Source organism: Labrus mixtus, chromosome 7, assembly GCF_963584025.1.
Source record: "Labrus mixtus chromosome 7, fLabMix1.1, whole genome shotgun sequence".
Lineage (NCBI taxonomy): Eukaryota > Metazoa > Chordata > Actinopteri > Labriformes > Labridae > Labrus > Labrus mixtus.
The window spans coordinates 8,847,157-8,869,509 of record NC_083618.1 but is presented as its reverse complement, the minus strand read 5'-3'; the positions used below and the strand labels follow the sequence as shown (position 1 = coordinate 8,869,509).

At 39.1% G+C, this 22,353-nt stretch overlaps 1 protein-coding gene across 2 annotated transcripts; it reads left to right on the top strand.

Moving 5' to 3' along the window:
• The first annotated feature begins 81 nt into the window (after positions 1-81).
• On the top strand, positions 82-21,531 carry erbb3a (erb-b2 receptor tyrosine kinase 3a). Of its 2 annotated transcripts, XM_061042564.1 has the most exons (29): positions 82-432; positions 6,687-6,844; positions 7,582-7,768; positions 8,083-8,208; positions 8,319-8,384; positions 9,802-9,920; positions 10,218-10,359; positions 10,447-10,560; positions 11,221-11,338; positions 11,452-11,525; positions 11,637-11,727; positions 11,905-11,922; positions 13,027-13,244; positions 13,333-13,465; positions 13,611-13,704; positions 13,894-14,048; positions 14,135-14,188; positions 14,562-14,703; positions 14,783-14,902; positions 15,000-15,098; positions 15,499-15,684; positions 15,782-15,937; positions 16,107-16,182; positions 17,212-17,358; positions 17,905-18,002; positions 18,119-18,310; positions 18,390-18,458; positions 19,063-19,324; positions 20,389-21,531. In XM_061042564.1, the coding sequence occupies exons 1-29, from the start codon at positions 339-341 to the stop codon at positions 21,174-21,176; spliced, it is 4,296 nt and encodes a 1,431-aa protein (XP_060898547.1). In that variant the 5' UTR covers positions 82-338; the 3' UTR covers positions 21,177-21,531. The 2 variants fall into 2 exon arrangements, with proteins under 2 accessions (XP_060898547.1, XP_060898548.1); XM_061042565.1 differs by lacking the exon at positions 18,390-18,458.
• Positions 21,532-22,353: the final 822 nt, after the last annotated feature.

The window sequence follows — 22,353 nt, the reverse complement described above, 5'->3', positions numbered from 1 at the left end:
CAGAGAATCAGACGCTCGTGCCTCTGATTGGCTGAGAGCTGCGCTCCAATCACTGCGCTGTAGTGATTCCTCTTACGCAGGTCCGTAAAGTTACGGCTCAGTCAATAGTCAAACAGGGAAAACACGGACTACTTATCACTACTGAGCGATTTACATTTCCCTCTATTGATAACAAAAAAAAACGCTTAATGATGTGGATTTACTCAACTCTACTAATGAATGGACTGCCTCGGGTTTAAACGACTGGAGACGATTTTTGACGAGAAAGGGACACACCTCTTTTTATAAATTAGATGTTTAATGTTTTAAACGTCACCTTCTTTGGAATTTGATCGAGGATGGCTGCCGACCCTCTCTTGAGGAAGGTGAAACAGGTGCTTTGGGTCTTGCTGCCGTGTGCTCTCCAGCTCTGCAGCGCGCAGACACAAGGAGGTGGGCTTAAACACACACACTCACACACTTTATACACACTTTCCTGTCCATGATCAATTTTTACATTCAAATAACCCAGAAAATCCACCAACACTTGCGGTGTGGTTTTGACAAAGCCTTGTGAATACCTGGGATACATACACCTTCTCACTACACCGCGCGCTCTGATGAAGGAAACACCTGTCCTCGTCATTCTCATCGTCCTCCCTCACAAACACCAGAACCTGTTCCGCACACGTAAAACTTGTTTGCTGTGAGTCACCTGTACCTCTCCCACGACTCTGTGTGTGCTTTATATCATGTTTTCTCTGTTGTTCCGATGATTTGCGAAATTGTGACACAGGAGCACAACCTTTCATCACCTCACGATCACAGCCACACCAATAGATTGTTACCCCTGATAGGATACAATTATTTACTATTTTTAGTCAGAGACGCGATTTTTTAAATTAAGAACAAGAAATATATATTTTTTAATTAACAAATTGGGCTTTTTGTGGAGCAGAATGCTATATTATACTAGCATTATGTTATTGTTACGAGCCTATATTATAGCTGTTTGAAGTTATTCAACGTTTTACTGCTTTGTGTGTGTGTGTGTGTGTGTGTGTGTGTGTGTGTGTGTGTGTGTGTGTGTGTGCTTGCGTGTGTGTGCGTGAGCGCGGGTGTGTGTGCGTGTGTGTGTGTGTGTGTGTGTGTGTGTGTGTGTGTGTGTGTGTGTGTGTGTGTGTGTGTGTGTGTGTGTGTGTGTGTGTCAGTTACTCAAGATAACTGAGGTAGGTAAGTGGAGAGGAAAATGTAATCAACTAGTTTAAATGCCAAGGAATTTGACTTTGGTAAACTGTGCTCTCTAGGTACAAAAGTATAACATTAAATATCAACAATAAACCCAAAATAAGCAAAGACTAATATGTACAAGGCTTAATGAGACAATAGTGCAGTGGTGGGTAGTGCAAACATGCTGAGATAACATAAAAACATTTTTTAATTATATAACAGATGGGTTCATTTACTACGTTTTCTGATTCTGATAGCTGAGAAATTGTAAAGAAAAGAAAGACTTCTATTTTTTTAACAGTTTAAAAAGAAACTGGACTTAGTTGAAGTTCTTGACGGCATTACTTCAGCTCAGGACTGAAGAAGTGTTTTTTTAATGATTATGTATAGAACAGAACAAAGCATAATATGTCCTATACAAGTACAACATACCATACAATGGAAATAAACAGTACAAGTAGGTCAGAGTGTTTACTACTTTAGTACAGCCCTCAGTAAAATAAACCTTGTTGCTTTCATCAACTGGTGGTTGTAATATGTTTGCGACAGAGAGAGCTGTTGTGATTTGAATTGTGGCACTTTGTGAACTTTGACCTCAAGCTCTTGTTGGTGTCACCTGGGTGTAGGTGAGTCAAGTTGTTCTCTGAGTTTGAGGAAAAACAACATGCAGTCATCAGTGATTGGGCAGCTGATGCTCAGGTGACCTCTGTTGCCTGGAGTAAATACTAAAACTACAACAGCTATGAAAAATACAGTTTGATCACATGAGATTGTTTTGAAGAGACTGGCTCCTCAATGCAATGTAAAACTCAACATTTGAAATATACTAAGCCATGTGTTTCATTAGGGATCCGTTATTGCATTGATGTAAACACATGAGATAGAAACATTTGTCTGCTCACATTTTTCACAATTATATCAGGTCCTTTGACGTATTAGTCATTGCGTCACCTCTCTTTAGTTTTTAAGCCAGTTGTCGGACAGGAATTTGTTGTGCAGTGTAACCTGGCTGTTGTGAAACATGTTTTAGTTTTTTTATGTAGAAAGGTAGGTTTATAAGTTTGCCTTTCTTAGAACACATCAGATGTGATATATGAGGTCAACTCACCAGTTTTTTTAGAATGACTAATGCACTTTCATTGGGTGCTGGTGCATTCAATGTGTCTTTTTGTATGAAAAAAATTCAAATTCAATCGTCATTTTGAAATCTTTGCTGCATCGCTCTGAAAACCAGTGTTATTTTAAGAGGTCCTGTTCAAACCTCAGTCTGTGAACCATGAATGCACCCTGAAATCAAATAGTTAACGTGCTCAGGTGTTTGTGTGTGTGTGTCTTTGTGTGTGAATGTGGGCTCACTCGTCAGGTATGCAGTAATCTCTGACTGTCCTGTGCCAAGTTTCTGTTTACCTCAGTCATCGTCTCAACCGCTTTATTGGGCTTGTTTATCTCCTCCTCCCTCTTTTCTTTTCTTTTCTTTTCTTCTCTCTCCCTCAATGAAACCGTGGTAACTGTCGAATGAAAATAAGAGCTGAACCTGATCTGTGTTGTGTTTTTGTCATGTGTTTCCCTTTAGTGCAGAGGACAATGACACCATTCTGCTACGAGTTGATTTGCAGTTAGTTAGATGCAATAATAAGTAGGAAAGTCAACATGCTGCAGAGTTTTAAGACACACACACACATAGGGTAAAGTGTCAGTGCATACACATCTTGATGCACTACAACACTTGTTTAGCACTCTTTCAAAACGGGCCATTGTGTGCATTTGTGTGTTTTTTTTTCCATCATCCATCTGCCAACACTGAAAGTCCTCCTTTGACAGAGAAAACCCACTCAGCCTGTTCAGATTCTCAGCTTCCACAGCTGCAGCTTGTGCATTGTATGTGAAGCTGACATACCATTTTGTCACATATTGTATGTGTGCACAGTACACCCACTTGTCCCCTCTTCAGTCGGAGGTGCTTGTACTGTATGCACAGTGTGAATACAGCAGCATGTGGAAGGTTCTGGAAGGTATACGTGCAAAGATATTTGCAAGTATTTCCCAACAGACATTTATATAGGTGCAGAGTCAACAGCTCAAGTCATCCACTGATAGCACTGAGCTGCTCTTACCTAGGTGGGGCAGTTAAAGAGCTTCACCCTTGAGGAGCTCATAAACTGACATCATTTCAGTTGAAGGGCTTTTAACGAGCAACTTTTTCTAAAATGCAAATTAGAGATAGATAGAACTCAATGACACGACCCTGACAAGAAACAGATGGAGTACTGTAATACATAGATATCTGCAAATATCTCACGGCTATGATTTCATGCAGTGGTTAAAAGACCTAACAATAAAGCCAACTTCTGGAAAATACCTGCAAAGCCACCATAATCACGGTGGCGTATTTTCATACACTTAGGCCTGGAGCAGTAACTTTAAAGTCTTCCCTGGTTGTCCTGAGCCAAGAAACAGTGCTACACATTACAGACCTTTAAGTTATATTTTATTTCTGTAGCTTCTTGCGGACAAAGCAACCAAAATACAGTATATCATGTTAATGGTTATCAGTAATTGACAGAGGTGCTATTGGCAGATTTAGTTATGCTCAGACAGGTCCAGACTCGCTTGTTTAAAGTGTTTATGCTAAGCTAAGCTAGCCAGTTTGAACTGTTGCTCTTTTTAAAATTGACTGACATGAGAGTTTGACGTTTCCTTAAGTGTTTATTTGTTTTTTATTTTAAAACTTTTACAACAAGTATCTAAAGACTCTTTGAGTCTTGGGCTAACCCACTGACAAACTAATACACCGGCATCATTTAGGATAGGGATCTTGTGTGTTTGGCAGCCGTATTTGAATGAGTAATGAAAGCTTGCAGTCACAAAAGTAGAGGTTGTCCTTTCTTCCTGTTTTTGAACAGGAATGAACCATTAGACCATGTCCTCTATTGTCTTTCAAAATCCATGACTACAAATTAAACAGAGTCTCTGTTAATATATTAAGTCTTTTTATGAAGAGATAACCCTGATGTCATGACCAGGTCACATATCTCAATAATAAGATTAATTATTATCATATCCGCCTTGGAACGCCCTGTCTCCGTTCCAGTAACCTTGAATATTTCCTCTCCACATTCAATTGACAAACACTCTTCAAAGAAATCTTCAACTTAAATCAAAAGAACTACATCGCTAGCTTTTACAAAAATATTGTTTGGCTTATGCCTTACAGCTGTTTCCAGTAAACCTTAATGTTCTCAGATACACAATAAAATTACTCTTGTGAGCACCCCCCAACACACACACACACACACACACACACACACACACAGAGACACACACAGAGACACACACACACACACTCACACACACACACACACACACACACACACACACACACACACACACACACACACACACACACACACACACACGCACACACACAAACCCCCCTGCTCTACCTGTAGAGTTAATAATCATTAGCCTTTTTATGCCCTTGTTTATCCTCTTGTTCTGCTGGACTCCGTTTTGGCTCTAATGTCAGTAGTTGGAATGTGTTTGTGTGTCGAGCATAAGTCTTCCTGTGTGAGTTTGTAAGTGATTTTTAATTAACATTCTTAAGATTTTCTGTCTTACATAATTGAAAAAAAAATCAGAGCTGAGGGGTTCATGGTTGTGCTTCAACATACTGTTGGTCAGAACGGCATTTTACTCAAATAATGAACCAAATAAATCACCTTAAAACACATTAAAAAAATGTCAGGATTCTTTTTATTTTTCTCTTAAGAGAAATAGGATAGTGAATAGAGTAGGAGATCATAATGAAAGAGTACAGAATGACAGCAAAGTGCTAAGGGTTCAAGTTGTGCAATAAAAGTGCTAGGCTATCCTCCCACCTTTATAAAACTTGAAATGCCACAAAGACAGAGTCTTAAACACTCATCATAACCCAGGCACCTTTCTGGTTTGCATTCTATCAAACAGTCAAAAGAGTAAATAATCCCTGAACTAAAATTCATAATTTTGTGTCGATTATTCAGGAACAAGGCAACAGAAAATCAGGAAAGATATTTACAAAATATAGTTTGTCTTCATTGTTGTGGCAAACAAATCTTAGAATATGACCTTAACAGATAAAATAATCAAATGGCTTACAACTAAAATAAAGGATAAATAAAAATAGGGGGAAACTGCTGGAAGGAAGTGAGAAATGGGTTTGAAAGAGTAAAGTTCAATCTTTGGCTGGCAGGGAATGAGTGATGTCTTTGTGTGTGTAGATTAGCACTTCATTATCAAAAGTATGTGGACGTTGAAAAAAACCTATAGAGATTTTCCAATTTTTTTTGAGTAGGGTCACTTTAAATTTGCTCCTATCCGCTGTTGGGGATGGAAATCAGCCAAAAACTTCTGCCTCAGTGTTGGATGCTCACCTTTATTTTATGCTCACCATTATTGAAAATATCACTTAAAGCCAAACTTTAGGATTCCACTTAACTGGAACTGAGGGGCCACCACCACGAAAAACAGTATGTATGTGGGCATATAATGTATGTTTAAATGTGACAGTAGATTACTGCATGTTTGTATTTTTTAATCCAGTTTTGAATGCTTGCTTACATTGAGGAAAGCAGTATTGTTTACTTCCCTGCCCTGTCCTCTATTTTTCTCTGATACTCCTCTCCTGTCTGACATTTGAATAGCAAATCAGCTTTCAAGCAACGCTGAACAGCTGAACTCCCACACAGCATAAACAAGGCCTTGTATGTTTGTCTCAGAGAGAGACATGCTCCACACACAACACTAGGCTTGTTTCACACTGTTACAGTGCATTCTTTGATATAGCAGAGCAGAATACAGCCGCTTGTATTGAGTGGCATAAAACACTCTTTAGAAGTGATTCCCATAGACTGTAAATATGGTGATTCCTCATAAATGATTTGATCAAATCTGAAGGAGCAAAATACATTTACATATAAATGAAGTATGATACATTAAAGCTGTATTAAAATAATGACTGGAAGAATCATTGGTGAAGGATATAGGCTAAATGGGAAATTTTATAAATGAATCAAATTTAGACAATAAAAGTAATGCACCAGGTTGGTGTTGTTTAATATGTGTAATGAATGTAATGTGCTTCTTCACAGAAGTCTCTCAAATTTTCCATTGTTATCAATTAAAATTACAGTTTTACTCTCTCTGTTATTACTCTCATTTTCAAAAAGTCCTGACTCAATTTCAAAGTTTTGTGCTCTTTAGTTGTTGCTGGTTTTTTACAAACATTACGTAAACTGGACATAGTCTTTGTCAAGGACTATTTCAGCTGCAGATAATGTGATGTGTAAGTGAGCATTACCTGCAGCAAGACCATGAAAATTGGATTTTCTTGTCATTAAGAAGAACAACTAAAAACACAGGCTTGTTCCTTTAAATCCAAACATATTGACTTTAAAAACACTCATTAACAAGAGTACTTTTTTAAAAATCTTTTTTAGTGGTTGTTTGCTCTGGCACTCAAAATGTTCTGAGTACAACCGGAAATTCAGAGATCCAGTACAACCTGATGAAGGAGCGATACAGCGGCTGTGAAATCGTGATGGGAAACCTTGAGATAACCTCGTTGGAGCACACCAGAGACTTCTCCTTCTTACAGGTGAGACTTAATAAAGACACAAGAGCACAGGGGTGAAACTAGTATTGGGGCTTGGTTGGGATGGCCCCCCACTGAAATCTGATAGGCCAAACCTTAATCATAAACTTGATTTGATGTGCTGTGCTTCAACAGGATACTATAGCTCTGAGTCCTTAAATAATTATGCATTGGAGACACATACTGCCACTGTGTTTTTTGTTTTAAAAGAAATACACAAAGAAAAATCTATTTAATACTCGATGTTTAGAGGTGATAATGTGTATGATAATTAGAGACAGAATAAAAAAGTAATGCTTTTTGGAATAAAAATGTAGTGCCCCAATTGGGCCACCCCAGTCAGAAAGTCTGGATACACCCTGCCAGAATACCAAAAAATTAGGTTAAGATAAGATTTTCCCAGGACAACAACTTATGTGTCATAGATGACTTCTTCATGAGAACTAGTCTAGACAAGGTCTTATATCATCATCACCATCTTGATGGCACAACCAAAGCAAGCTGTTTGTCACTGTCTACAGTTGATGATGTCTTTCTCTCAAGGGCACAATGAGCTCAATAATTCCCCCTTCAATTATTTTGCTATCAATCACTGCACTACAGTCATGTTGACCAGCAACACAAGCAAACACACATTGAAGTTGCTAGAAAATGATTCTGATATCAATCACAGAGAATCATTTTCTAGCCAGTTGTATTTTAATTATTTTTTTCCTCTCTGTGATTTGTGATCCTTGCAGTCCATCAGGGAAGTGACTGGCTACATCCTGTTTGCTCTCAACGAGTTTAGCCGCCTTCCTCTGGACAACTTGCGGGTCATCAGGGGCACCACTCTGTACGAGAACCAGTACGCTTTGGCTGTGATGGTAAACTACCAGATGGATGGGCAGCACGGCCTGCAGGAACTGGGCCTAAAACACCTTACAGGTAACACAGGAAGACCCTCCGAAAGTGTTTCGAGAATGGGAGGTCGGAGTAAAGCAGATAAGGATGTGACACTTGTTGCAGCTTCTACACTCATACAGAGCAGCCACACCTGTAGAATACAGGTTGTCAGAGAGCGGTGGTGTTCCTGGAATGTCTCATGTAACTGTCAGTGTAACACTAGCTCCAGCACATTATCCTGTATGTGCAGTAGTAAAAAGAGAATGTTAGCGTTTGATCAAATGAGTCATGGGCATGTTTGAGCACGCCTTTGCTTATTCTGTTTCTCCATTTAAACGTATGTTTGCCTCCCACAGAAATACTGGAGGGAGGGGTCAAGATCATCCAGAATAAGTACCTGAGCTACGCCCCGCAGGTGAACTGGCCGGACATAGTCAAAGATGGAACAGCTCATATTATGATCCAGGGCAACGGTCCTGAGAGTAAGTGGAAAAGTGATGGGCATCAGATGCCTTCAGTTCTAATGTCAGAATATGCTTTGATTGCTTTGATTGATGGTGAAGACTCTGCTGATGATACAATTACATCTTAGAGCCTTGTGATGAAGCATGTGGAGACCTTTCGTGTTGGGGACCAGGAAATGACACGTGCCAGATTTGTGAGTGACATCATTGCCTGTTTATTTCCCATAAATCAACCTAGCTCTGAAAATAAATGGGTTCCTGTAGTTTTGTTGAGCTGTGTGTCTCGTAAAAGCAACAGTTGGTTTAAAATGTATTTATTTGCATTTCCAATTTATTTCACTTCATTTTCAGTTTTTCATCAATTAATTGAATTTATTGTGACAATAAATAATAAGAAACTGTAAAGAATGCAGGTGTATAGTTGCTGGAAGTGTAGTGTGAGCAGTCAGAACAAACAATATAATAAAATATGTTAATTTGTACTTGTAAATAGAGATTAACAAATCAGATAGGCTACATCCCAACACCCACGCCTTCCAGTGCAGGTGTCTTACCTATTTCCACCTAACGCAGATGTCATTGCAACACCCAGCGCCCACGTTGTTTAAACAGTAAATGAACTTGAGGGCCAGTCAGCACCCAGGGGTGTGTTTGTTTTCAAATGAGGCGTGTTTGGTGCAAAGGTGGCATGTTCCTCTCTTGAGGGCGCAGGAAACGACTAAAGTCTATCATGCATGTTGTTCCTGTTTCTTAGAGGTCACGTTTGCCTCATGTATGGAGGCCTGTGGCTCATTTCCCGTAAGACATTCCCCACGCTCTCTCTCTCTCTCTCCCCCATTTCTGACTCTATCCACTGTCCTATCTCTAAATAAGGGCATACAAAAAAAAATATCTATACATTTATTTTTTAAATCTTCAATGGAATAAAGGGCTGGGAGAGAGAGCTTTTGTTTCTAAGGTCTCCTCTGTGGACACTCACTCCAATGCGCACACACACTAGAAACAAAGCAAACACGCCCTCATGCAAAAGAAAGTTGGATTTATATTCATTCTTAGACATAACTACAAGTGCCACCAACAATAGAGCCCACAGATATTAATACAGACTGTCCAGTGTCCATTGAGACCCAATAGAGAATACAGCCATGGATTCTGTTTACAACCTACCTTTATTTGATGTTTAGCACACAGAACATGGGTTAACATATCCTGTCCGATCCTGTCGACTTGTCTGGAGATTTGACTAATTAATCACTTAAACTGATTAGCATACTTGTTTTTTATGAATATTTGTTATGTTCATTACTTATTTACAAATCCAAACAGCAACACAGCCCAAAACTGTTGATTTCTGTTCTGCTTAACAATTGTGTCAGTCCTCATTCTGTTTTTCCAATATGATCAGTTTTATTTAATATCGGTAATAGTCCATTCTCATCATAGAAAACTGCTCTGCCGTTTTTAGCTGAAAAGGTATTTGGATGTTGTAGGCTATTCATGGGTTTGAGAGTACAATGAAAATATTTAGAATAAAGGACAAAGTGTCGTGAAAGTTTGGTGACCACTGCTTGAATGGATTATTAAACTAACTTGTCCTCATCGTTCTTTCAGTGACGAAGACAGTTTGTGCCCCTCAGTGTAATGGCCGATGCTTTGGTAGAAGTCCGAGCGAGTGTTGTCACATTGAGTGTGCTGGAGGCTGCACCGGGCCGCTGGATACAAACTGCTTTGTGAGCCTGCATTTTAAATAAACATTTCAATACAGACAGATCATATGGACTTGTAACCATAGGAAGAGCACAAGTACTTAGATCAAAAGTTGAGTTAAAATTCATAGGGCCCTGGTATTGTCAATGCATTACTGTGACAACTGAACACAACATGGCCGTACTATAATTGATACCACCAACCATTCTTGCTACAACATCTGGAAATATCTGATGTGAAAGAAGGCCATTCATAGACATTAACACTCAGAAAACAACTACAAAATGTGCTCCTTACCCTGCTGTGTGTGACATTAACAGGCCTGCAGAAACTTCAACAACTCGGGGTCCTGCGTGCCTCTGTGTCCTCAGACACTTATCTACAACAAGCACACGTTCAAAGTGGAGCCTAACCCCAACGCCAAGTACCAGTATGGCTCCATCTGTGTGGCCCAGTGCCCCAGTGAGTCCCCAGAAACACTCAAATTGCCTCATACACAAACGTTCACACACAGTAGACCTGCATTGAAGATGCTGTTCTGTGTTTCAGCAAAATTTGTTGTGGACGGGAGCTCATGTGTGAGCAGCTGCCCGTCTGACAAGATGGAGGTGGAGAAAAATGGCGTGAAAAGATGTGAACCATGTGGAGGTCTCTGTCTAAAAGGTATTTCCACAACTCTACAATTCATTTAGCAGACACTTTTGTCCAAAGCGAGGTTCATCTGAGAGTAAATGTAACACAAGCAACGATCTCTGGAGGAGTAAACAACATCAGGAAGTGCATATTATCCCATATGCTCTTTTGTAAAGCGTCTCGAGATAACACTTATTATGAATTGGCGCTATACAAATAAAGATTAATTAATTGATTGAAGTTCAAACAAACAGCTTCAAGTCCAATCAGATACAGGTGCTGACAATGCACACTTTATTTTTATATTATCATCATCATCATCATCATCATTAACAACATCGACAGCTTCATATGAAACTTCTAATCAACATCAACACCATGTTCTATATTTGATTAATTTAGTTATATATAGTTTTTACACCAGGGAATAGTGATTGCAAGCAAAAGTGGAAGTTGTGCATTCTGAGGTTTCTTTATTAATGTGAAAGAAGTATCAGTCATTATATCATATTATTTCTTATTCATTAATAAAGCAGCATAATGGTTAGCTGGCTGAGATTAACCTGATTCATGCACTGTATTTAATTTGTTTCTTTGTTCTTCATATGTTTTATGTCTGAAATCTTAATGTGTACGCTAAATTGATCAGCCACATAAATTAAACAAAGTTATCCTTTATTTCTCCCAAAGTCTGCATTGGCACAGGAGGTCCGACCAAACAGACCGTTGATGCTCTAAACATCGACAGTTTTATAAACTGCACCAAGATCCAGGGCAGTCTGCACTTCCTGGTGACCGGGATTAAAGGGTAAACAAGATTCTGTTTCATCATTTTTTCCATTAGTTTTACATAGTAAAAATATACTACAGCTGAAAAATGCCATGTGTGCTTCATGGATACTGTTTTTGCTCCGTTCAAAGTGATGATTACAACGGTGTACCAGCTCTCGATCCAGAGAAACTGAAAATCTTCAACACTGTGAGGGAGATTACAGGTGTGTTTGTGTGTGCGTGTGTGGATGTTTATATCTCTGTGTCATTGGTTGTTACATCACAGTGTTTGCAGTCTGTATCAGGCATCTGAAACACAATGTCTCTCTTTTCAGACATCCTCAGTATTCAGTCGTGGCCAAAAAACATGTCCGACCTGTCAGTCTTCTCCAACCTTCAAACAATTGAGGGCAGAAAGCTTTACAAGTGAGCAGGGTTTTTTTCCACCTCTGTTGTTCTGACACTGTTTTTGTTTCTGTAGTAGTGTCATGTCACTATCATGTTGTTGGCTGTTTTTTAATCCTTACTGGCATGAATCTGATTGTGTTTTTGTGTGTTGTATCTCTTTCTGTCCTTGTTGTTCTTCATTTTTACCCTGTGTAGAGGAGTGAGCTCTAAAAGGTAAAGTAAATGTTTGATATGATGGCCTGTATCCGCCTCTTCTTACAACATCTAGAATTATGCTTCTTGATTTAGGATTGATATTCTACATTATTCACAAAGGGTATACTCAGGGCTTCGATGTTTGACTGAATTGGTGGCGGGCAATTCTATAATTATTGTGGGCTTCATGCATGTCATTTCTGATGAAAAAGTATTGAGTTTGCCTGAAATGTATTGCATTCTGTGGGTGTGGTTGTAATTTAGGAAGCAAACAAATCACATAAGGTTCAAAATCTTATGAGCAACTGAATTTCTTTTTGTTTAACTCCAACACTGTCAATCATATGTGAAAGTTACATTGTACATTAATTGAGATATGATCAAATTAGCGTGATACTATTCAACCTTATTTAGACTTTTTCTTTTATTTTGCTTTTTATACTTTTTACGAAGCCTCCCTGAAAGCAGAACAAAGACCTCAAAGATCATGCTCTAATTTTTAAGTTAACTTTATTTTTGTAAATGAAATCATACAAAATGATGCATCAATTTGTATATAGTGTAAAAGTATCACAAAAGAAACTTTAAATTCTCCGTCCTTAACTGATAATCTAACAAGAGTGAATGTAAAAAAGTAAATATTTTGTTTCAGTTGAGCAATAAGAAACCATGTAACATCCTGCAATATTGTTGAATGAGTCATGCATTAGTTAAGCATTAGCCTATAGAAGTTAATCATTTGTGCCAAGTCCAGTAGTTATTAAAAACTTTTTTAGTGCAGAATGAAATGTGATTAAAAAGTTTCCCTGATTTGAAATGCAGATAACAAAACTCAGAATTACAATTACCTTGATCAGACAACGGTCAGATTTAAACTTTTATTACTCTTAACAATGGAAGTTCAGATGAGCAAGTTAAAAAAGAAAATAATCCTAAAAGATATAAATATCCGTATTTGAAATTGAAAATAATGTAGTTAACTGCCTAGAAATTGAAAGTGATTCAAACCTCACAAATTGAGATGTTTTCAATGTGAAACACTGATAAAATTCAAATTTGTATTTTTGACATCATTGGCAACCGTTCAGTTCTTTAAGCAAAATTATCCACTGCTCATTTCAGAAGCTACTCTCTTATGGTGGTGAAGATCCCCTCTTTGACCTCACTGGGGTTGCGCTCCTTGAAAAAGATAATCGACGGCGGTGTCTACATCACAGGAAACAAGAAACTCTGCTACCATGACACTGTCAACTGGACCCGCATTTTGAACAGGAGCTCCGATTCGCAACCACACCTGAAGCACATCAACGGCAAGGATAACAGACCAAGAGGCCAATGTGGTGAGTGAGGGAGGATCAGTTTTATTCCAGCTAACATTGTCAGCATCAATGTTGATACAATCAGGTTTTGTTCTCATGTCGTTTGTAGTTGATGAAGGTCATGTGTGCGATCCCCTGTGCTCCTCTAATGGTTGCTGGGGTCCCGGTCCAAACCAGTGTGTGTCCTGTAAGAAGTACAGCAGGGGAGGAACGTGTGTGCCAGACTGCATGTTCTTAACTAGGTCAGTCTTCACAAAACAACTCAAAACACAAATAATGATATAATATTTGCCTTAACATGAGTAATGTTTGCTGTGGCCAAGCTGTCCCAAGTATTTAAATGTTATCTCTATCTTTTGAATTTTTCTTTTCTCTTCTCAAATGCAGTGAGAGACGGGAATTTGCTACTCAGTCAGGGGAGTGTATCCCCTGCCACCCTGAGTGTAAGGTCCAGAAGGGGAAGCAGACCTGCACTGGCCCAGTATGACTCCCTCTTATCTTTATATCCACTTTTATCTTTGGGTTTGTTGCTGCCACCTACTGGTAGGCTAATTTGAGTAGACATAGTCCTACTCCATATTGCCATTGACCCCAAAACAATTTATTTCTCTTTATGTTTTCGTCTTTGTTGCTTCTATCTGATTAATTAAGAGTCTCTTTCTCTTCAAAGGGAGCAGATCAGTGTGTGACATGTGCAAGGCTGCAGGACGGTCCACACTGTGTCCCCTCCTGTCCTGAGGGCATCATGGGTGGAGAGGAAGTCATCTTTAAGTACCCAAACAAGCAAAGTCGATGTGAATCATGCCACACCAACTGTACCCAAGGGTGAGGATTATATAGATTACCACCCTACTCCATCAGAGGTTTCATTTTTATGTCAAGTTAATCCTTTTCCTGTGTTTTATCTTTAGGTGCTTTGGCCCAGGAATTGGAGACTGTGTTGGGTCATCCCGCTACATTTCTGGGTAAGAGACTCAGTACAATGTGACATGTTTTAGAAAGTTTAGTCGTTTAAATAAAGCAACTAGTGTTGACGACTAGCAAATAAAACCACACTTCCGAATTATTTACACATCAAAGAAGAACTTCAGAGCCCCACCACCTCTCCCTTCCTACATGCCAAGGTTTATCAATGATGTTCTGCGGTGTTCACATGCCCAAACATTTGAAAAGGATGCTTGGTGTTCCAATAGACTACTAAGTAGTGATATATTGTCTGTCATGACGAAACATCATCTTGTGCAACAAAGCCTTAGACGAGAGCATAGTTGTGAAATATTGAGTTCATAAACAACTTACTTATGCTTCAACAATGCAACACCTTTTTTTCTTTATCAGACAATCAACCACTGCTATTGTACTTGGAGTGATTGCCCTTCTCTTCGCATCATTCTCTGTTTTCGTGCTGACTGTTCTGTACCGCCGAGGTCTCGCCATTCGTCGCAAGCGAGCGATGAGGAGATACATGGAGAGTGGGGAGGTCAGTCAGAGTCTAGTGGCTTCATAATGCCGCGTTGCATCAGTTACATTGTTTTAACACACACCGTTTGCGCCTTCAGAGTTTTGAGCCTATTGATCCTGGAGAGAAAGGAAGTAAAGTCCATGTTCGGATCCTGAAGCCCACAGAGCTGCGTAAGATCAAGCTTCTGGGTAATGGAGTGTTTGGACAAGTCCACAAGGTAACTGTGATTGTGACAGATAGGCCTGAATCATAATAATCCTTTCATTGCAAGTTGGACATTCATTTAACAAGCTATGAATCTATTCACCTCACAGGGCCTTTGGATCCCTGAGGGTGATACAGTGAAGCTTCCTGTGGCCATAAAGACGATTCATGATCGCTCGGGACGACAGACCTTCCATGAACTGACAGATGTAAGAAAAAGTTATTCAGAGCAAAGGATCCTTGCATACCAAACACCCACAGCTTGTAGGCTTGAAAGTTAGCTCTTAGTTTTGTTTTTTTTGTAAAGTAACCTGGAATTAACTGGAGTTATAATTGATGGTCCTTTTGAAAATACAGTATTGCAGTCCATTTGGTAATCTAGCACTTCTTGCTGCTGCACTTAAACAACAACTTAATTTAGATTTGTCTGCTTACGTGTTGGCTGTCATTGTAAAATCTGTGAGTACAAGTTGAAAACAGCCTCATGACAAACTCTTATACCTTCAAAAAACAATTATTTGATAGATGAAATAATTTTGTATGTATTTCTTCAAAGTTAGACATTTTTGTCAATAATCCATGATAACATAATCCAAATGTTTGCTACAGCACATGATGATGATAGGAAGCTTGGACCATGTGAATGTGGTCAGGATTCTGGGTATCTGTCCTGGTGCCAGCCTACAGCTTGTCTCACAGCTCAGCAGTCAGGGCTCGCTGCTGGAGCACGTCAAAAACTGCAAAAACAAACTAAGCCCGCAGAGGCTCCTCAACTGGTGTGTTCAAATTGCAAAGGTAAAGAAACAGTCCTTGTCTTTTTTAAATGTATTGTCACATTAATGCGTTACACTGATAGCCCAGACATTTTTAAGAATACTTTTTCTCTCATCAGGGTATGTATTACCTGGAGGAGAACAGGGTTGTCCACAGGAACCTGGCTGCCAGAAATGTTCTGTTGAAGAATAACTACACGGCACAGATCTCAGACTACGGCATTGCAGACCTACTTTACCCAGATGATAAGAAGTACTTTTACAATGAGATCAAGGTCCGTAGACTGGCAAAATAAGATATAACAAACAAACCAGTAAAATGATCAAAGTTCAGTTGGATAACTTGTTTATGAATTTATGTGCGAACTGTCAGACATGGTCTTGTTTGTTCACATTAAGTTACCATTTAACTAACCAATTGAGATGTTATCTGTTTGTCTTTAGGCACCAATAAAATGGATGGCTTTAGAAAGCATCTTGTTTCGTAGATACACATATCAGAGTGATGTCTGGAGTTATGGTAAGATATAAACAGTATGGCTGATGTGTGGATGTTTCAAGTGTATCAAATGTGCTATTTCATCATAGCCATATAAAACATGGATGTAGTTTCAGTGATGTTAAAAATGTATTGCTGAAGGGGACTTCTGAAGTCCTTTCATAGCAGTCGCCATATTGAAAATGCTGTCTTAACCTAATTTGCAGCAGCCAGGCCATACTGGCTGTTGTATTGTTGTCAAAGAAGCCAGCACTTCAACATAGCATGTTTCCTTAATGTCTGATGATAGAGAGTAAGGTCATCTATGACTTAATTCAGAGGATATACACATACATATTACATATTGCTCCTTTAAGCATCCTGACAAACAGCTTCACCCTCCCAGTCAGTCAGTCAATCAGTCATTCAATCAGTCAGTCAGTCAGTCAGTCATTCAATCAATCAGTCAGTCATTCAATCAGTCAGTCAGTCAGTCATTCAATCAGTCAGTCAGTCATTCAATCAGTCAGTCAGTCAGTCAGTCAGTCAGTCAGTCAGTCAGTCAGTCAGTCAGTCATTCAATCAGTCAGTCAGTCATTCAATCAGTCAGTCAGTCAGTCAGTCAGTCAGTCATTCAATCAGTCAGTCAGTCAGTCAGTCAGTCAGTCAGTCAGTCAGTCAGTCGGTCAGTCAGTCAGTCAGTCAGTCATTCAGTCAGTCAGTCAGTCGGTCAGTCAGTCAGTCAGTCAGTCAGTCAGTCAGTCAGTCAGTCAGTCAGTCAATCAATCAGCTAGGCCCCTAATTACAAATGACTCTTATCCTCCCTAAAATCTAAACAGATGAGTTATATAAAAAAGTCACCACTGTACATTGTGAACTGATATGATAAAGAAAGTAGTTATCAGACCTTCATTTCTTAACCCAGGCTGTAAATAGGTTTATTTACTGTAAACATTGGACATTTAGAATGACTCGAGGAACTGCAGGTTTTTGCACTTCCGCACTGGCTTCATTTTCAACACCAGAGGTCCCTGCTTATATTCCATGTAAAACTAAATCTGTGTTACATAGGTGTGACCATCTGGGAGATGATGTCCTATGGGGCAGAGCCATATAATACGATGCGCCCAACAGAAGTTGCTGATCTGCTGGAAAAAGGCGAACGACTCTCCCAGCCTCAAATCTGTACCATTGACGTCTACATGGTCATGGTCAAGTGTAAGTTCTGCCAATTCTTTGTATTCATCTTGTTGGGGCTTCAAAATAGCAGCAGGAAACATTATTTAAATGGATGGTAATTTTGGCTTGACTGAATGTACAACACCTTACGCACCACACCAAAGGGATGGTTTTCTGTCGCCACCATCAGGACAAAACGTTGCCAATAGTTTGTTTTATTGCCATATACCTTCACAACTAGCAATACTTCCATCATCCCAAAGTGTTACCTGAGATTAAAGCTAATTAGCAGACGATTAACTCGTAAATGCTACACCATGTAAGTAAAAGTGTGATCAACATTATACCTGCTCAGCACGTTAGCGTCGTATTTCTGAGCATATTACAATAGTATGGTGATGTTAGCATTTAGCACAAAGAATAACTGATCAACTAATTTGCATTATTGGACATCATTTATATATACATTTATATATATTTAACTATATTTGGGTACTTGCAAAAGCTCTTCATTGTGCAGTAATTTCAACAACTTGATGGGAAACATTGGCTAACTATGGTATGACTCATATGTTTAACCTCCAGGTTGGATGATAGATGAAAATGTCCGTCCAACATTCAAAGAGCTGGCAAATGAATTTACTAGAATGGCCAGAGATCCACCTCGCTACCTGGTAATCAAAGTAAGGACAGCCACATTATTTTCTTATTGTTTTACTACCGACAAATACAATGTGTAAATGTCGACCTTCACTAATAGCATAAGATATGCTAACCATGTCTCATATCTGCACACCAGGAGGACTGCAGCCAACAGGACTCCTCCCCAAATGAGCTTGTCCAGAAGAGTGTAGACCTGGATGACCTGGGTGATGTAGACATGGAGCTGGTGGACCAGGATCAGGATGTGGTAGATGCCTTGACTCCAGCTCCCCACTATTTTCCTCAGTCCAGGAGCCTCAGTCGTCTCTCAAGGATGGACACTCACAGAGTAAAAGACAACACTTTTATATTTAGAAAAAGCCTTTTCTGTGACCTTCAAAATCTGACAACTGTATTTTCTTGTACAGGTGGTTCTTGCACCATCAAACATTGCTGGATATCTGCCTATGACCTCAGGTGTTGACAGCACAGAGCAGGTAGCTAAAACATGCTTATTCATGCTTAACACAGGTAGCACAACAATAAGCCGAAAATCAAACAACATAAACTGTATATTAGTTGACAAAAGAACCACTTAGCAATATAAAAGGTGGCTATGCAATTTTTGCTCAAAACAAACCAGGAATGAATGAACCATCAGAGTTAAAGTGAATAAAGTGCCACAGAGACGGGAGGTAAAGTGCTTAGGAACTGGTGTATTGCACATAATTGTTAAGTGCTGGTGTAAATTGCACATTTGCCCTAATGCCCACTGATGTAAAGTGCTAGTGTAATTGTATAGAAGAATATCAAAAAATATATCAAACATAGATATATATATATATATATATATATATATATATATATATATATATATATATATATATAATACACTGGAGTTGCATAAAAGTTGTATGTATGTCTTCAATATGTTGATTAGACATGGTCCCAAATTTGGTTTGTTCTGAGCAACACGTGTAGATGATTCTTGAATGTTGCAAAGCTGGAGCATTCCCTGCCAAACTGTGGTAGACTGTTCCACAGTGTGAAACGACAGAACATTTTGACCTAAGGTGGATCTCCATCTGTTGTCTTTTGCAGGCAATTTGGCAGTCACGCTCTCGACTTAACTCAGCTCGAACTGTGTCTGAAAGCTCAGAGGGCTGCGGCCTAGCAGTGGAAATGGAAATGAGTGAAGACTTTTCTCTGACAGGGAGCCTAAAAAGACATCGTCACCGTGAGGACAGTGCTTACATGTCACAGAGAGACAGCTTGTCCGGTGGACCACCAGAGACTCCATCACCAGAGATTGAGGAGGAGGACCAGAATGGATATGTGCTTCCTGGAGACAGTCCAGAGAGAGGTGATAGCATTATTCAAATATATATTGTCAATTTATGTGACCATACAGCCTTTCCAGGCAAATTAATATACCCTATAGATGCCTAGATTGTGGTTGTTGTGTCAATACCAGCATTTTATGAAACTGCCAGGTCAGTACTTTTTTATTTATTTATGCTGAAGCATTAGAGAAGTACTGTAGAAAAGCACAAGTTTATCATTAAAGGATTAAAAAAACATGGCAAAACTGCTTTATGTCACAAATCGGAATCACTGAACCTTCAAAATAAAAGCATTTCATGTAAACACCATATCCTCCCCATTAAACGGGATATTTCACACGTGACTGTAAATCATGTCAAAAGTTTATTTCAACGTTTTATTAGTGGACCATTTTAACTTTTCCTTTAACAGAATTCACAATTATTTTGTTCATGTAAACAGGCTGATTTTATTCCTAAACTGTTTTCCAGGACTGCATTAGGATATCATAAAAAAAAGGGATATACTGGACCAACTGACAACAAATTTATGACTGCAATAATAAAAAAAAAAGTTTTTTTGGTAAATTAAAAGGGGTGGGAGGGGATCTGGAGTGTCTCTATCATTTTTGTATGAAGGTAGTCATTAGACCTTAGTGATTAGTGAATTACACTACTGTGTAATGTGAAAAGTAAAAGTACAAGCCACACATTTATTATTTTGTATTATTTAAATACAATAAGTAACTAGTTTTGGTTTTCTTTTAGAAAACTAAAGACATTTTCATTACAAATAGATGCATAAAGTACCTCAGAATACAGGATGATCTTCTTATTGCACTCTTGGAAAGAAAAGAAACAAGCCCTCTACCAATATGTAAAACTAGGCTTTTATTTCAGACAAGTCTGCACATCAAGATGAGATCTTATGATATCCTATAACTACTGAAAAAATGTAACACATGGCCACAAAGTTGTATATTCACATCCTTTTAATTAATCAAATGCACTGGTAACTGCAAAAGTACAAAATAAAGGGAGCCCTAACATCAAAATATGATCTTATACCGCTTGCCTTATCTTGCCTTTTCTTCTGTTTTTTCAGAAACACTACTTTTGTCATCTCTAGCAACTAATGGCAGGATGGGCAAATCTCATTCCTCAGGCCTGTTGGACGACCCAGATGATGAAGAATATGAGTATATGAACAAGCAGACGTGCATAACACCTGTCTCGCCCAGGCACAACAGCCGCTTGATGAAGCCAAAAAAGAAACGCACTTCCTCCTTATCCTCCCAAGCGACAGCATGCTCAGGTGATACCACACCATCTGTAGAGGCCAGGGGAGTTGACTCAGGGACCAATCAAAGCTCTGATTCAGAGCAGCAGGGATCGAATGAAGTTGAATATGAATACATGGACATCCGGGGCAGTGAAAAAGACGACAGCACTCCAACACATGACCCTCCTCATCCTCCTTTAACCCCGGCCAGGACTGTCAGAAAAGCAGAAGAGGAAAAAGAGGAGGATGAATATGTGGAGGACAGTAATTATCATTACACAAACAGGCAGCCCAAACTGCGACAGGCTCTTCAAGACGTGGAGGACATTAAGATGCAGAAAAGGGACCAGGGTGAGGCATATGAGTATGAGGACATGGACTGCTTTGCTGCCCTGCAGCCTGAAAATGCTGTAGTGTACCAGAATATGCAGAGAAAAGCAGGACAGGGGGCAGGAGAGGGAACAGAGTCACATCAATCTGGGTTTGAACCCTATGTTAAAGTACGAGCCGGAGTTGTGGTTGGGGAACCTGCAACTGGAGACCGATCATTTGACAATCCAGACTACTGGCACAGCAGGATGTACCTAAAGCCAAAAGCAGTGCCTACATGAAGAACATTTTAAATCTCAAACACGTCTGAGATGTATTCATGAAGGACCCATGTTAAAATGAATGCTATAACACATAAAAAAAAAAACATATCGTATGCCTTTATCACAGATTTACTGTCTTTACATGCTGGCATTATGTTTGTGCAGGCATTTCCAGAAATAGTAGCACTGAGTGTTGAAAAACACGGATACAAGCAGTAAACAAGCTAGATTCTTCTGTTTACATTTTTAATTGAACAAATGTATGTTTTTGAGAACAAATGTATGTGCTTGGATTGTGGACTTATATGTTGAGACCTTTTCTAATGATGATGTGAGAAATGTATTTTCTACATAATAAAAATATTTCCGAATAGCTTTATCAGGCAGACACTTTTTATTTATTTATTTTAGTCATGAACATGTAAGAAGCTGAATGCTCTGGACATTGTTGGGCTGTCATGGTTTCCCTTCTTCATGGATGATAATAATAATAATAGCTTCACTTTACTTAGAGCCTTTCAAGGGACCCAGGGACACTTTATATCAGAACAGAACATGTAACACACAAAACAAAAGACACATGAATCAATAAGGAAGGGTTTTTGAGGTTTTTTGAAAATGTCCAAGGATGTCGCATTGCAGGTGTAAGCGCCATTTTTGCATTAATAAGTTTGATTATTATTGTTTGGATTATGATTTGCTAGATCATAGCAGACGATATGTTTGTGTTTATCTTGGGAATATTTACTGAGATTATTCCTATTTTATTTTGAAGGTTTGTTGTGATTCTGTAAGACTTCCGTAGTCATGTGGTCAGGAGACAGGAAGTAAAGTGTATTGTTGTGTTACGCTGTCTAAGTAAAATAAACGAGTGACGGCGGAGCAACACGGTAGTTTTACCGTGGACACATGGGAACATGTGTGAAGCCAACTCAACGCGTAAAACAGTGTAATGTCGTCACTATAGAGTGGTTAAGAAAGAACTCAGTTTAAGAACATCAGATTTATTAAGAAGACCGAAGAAACCACTACATTAAGTAAAACTACCAGCTCACAAGCTTGACGTCGGACGCCATGACGACGCGGGAGCTGTACAGGACGGTACAAGAATGGATGTAAGATACTCAGCTTCTCGAGAAAATAAGACAACAAGGATGTTTGGTCTTACTACGATGACACTCATTATGAAAGCATG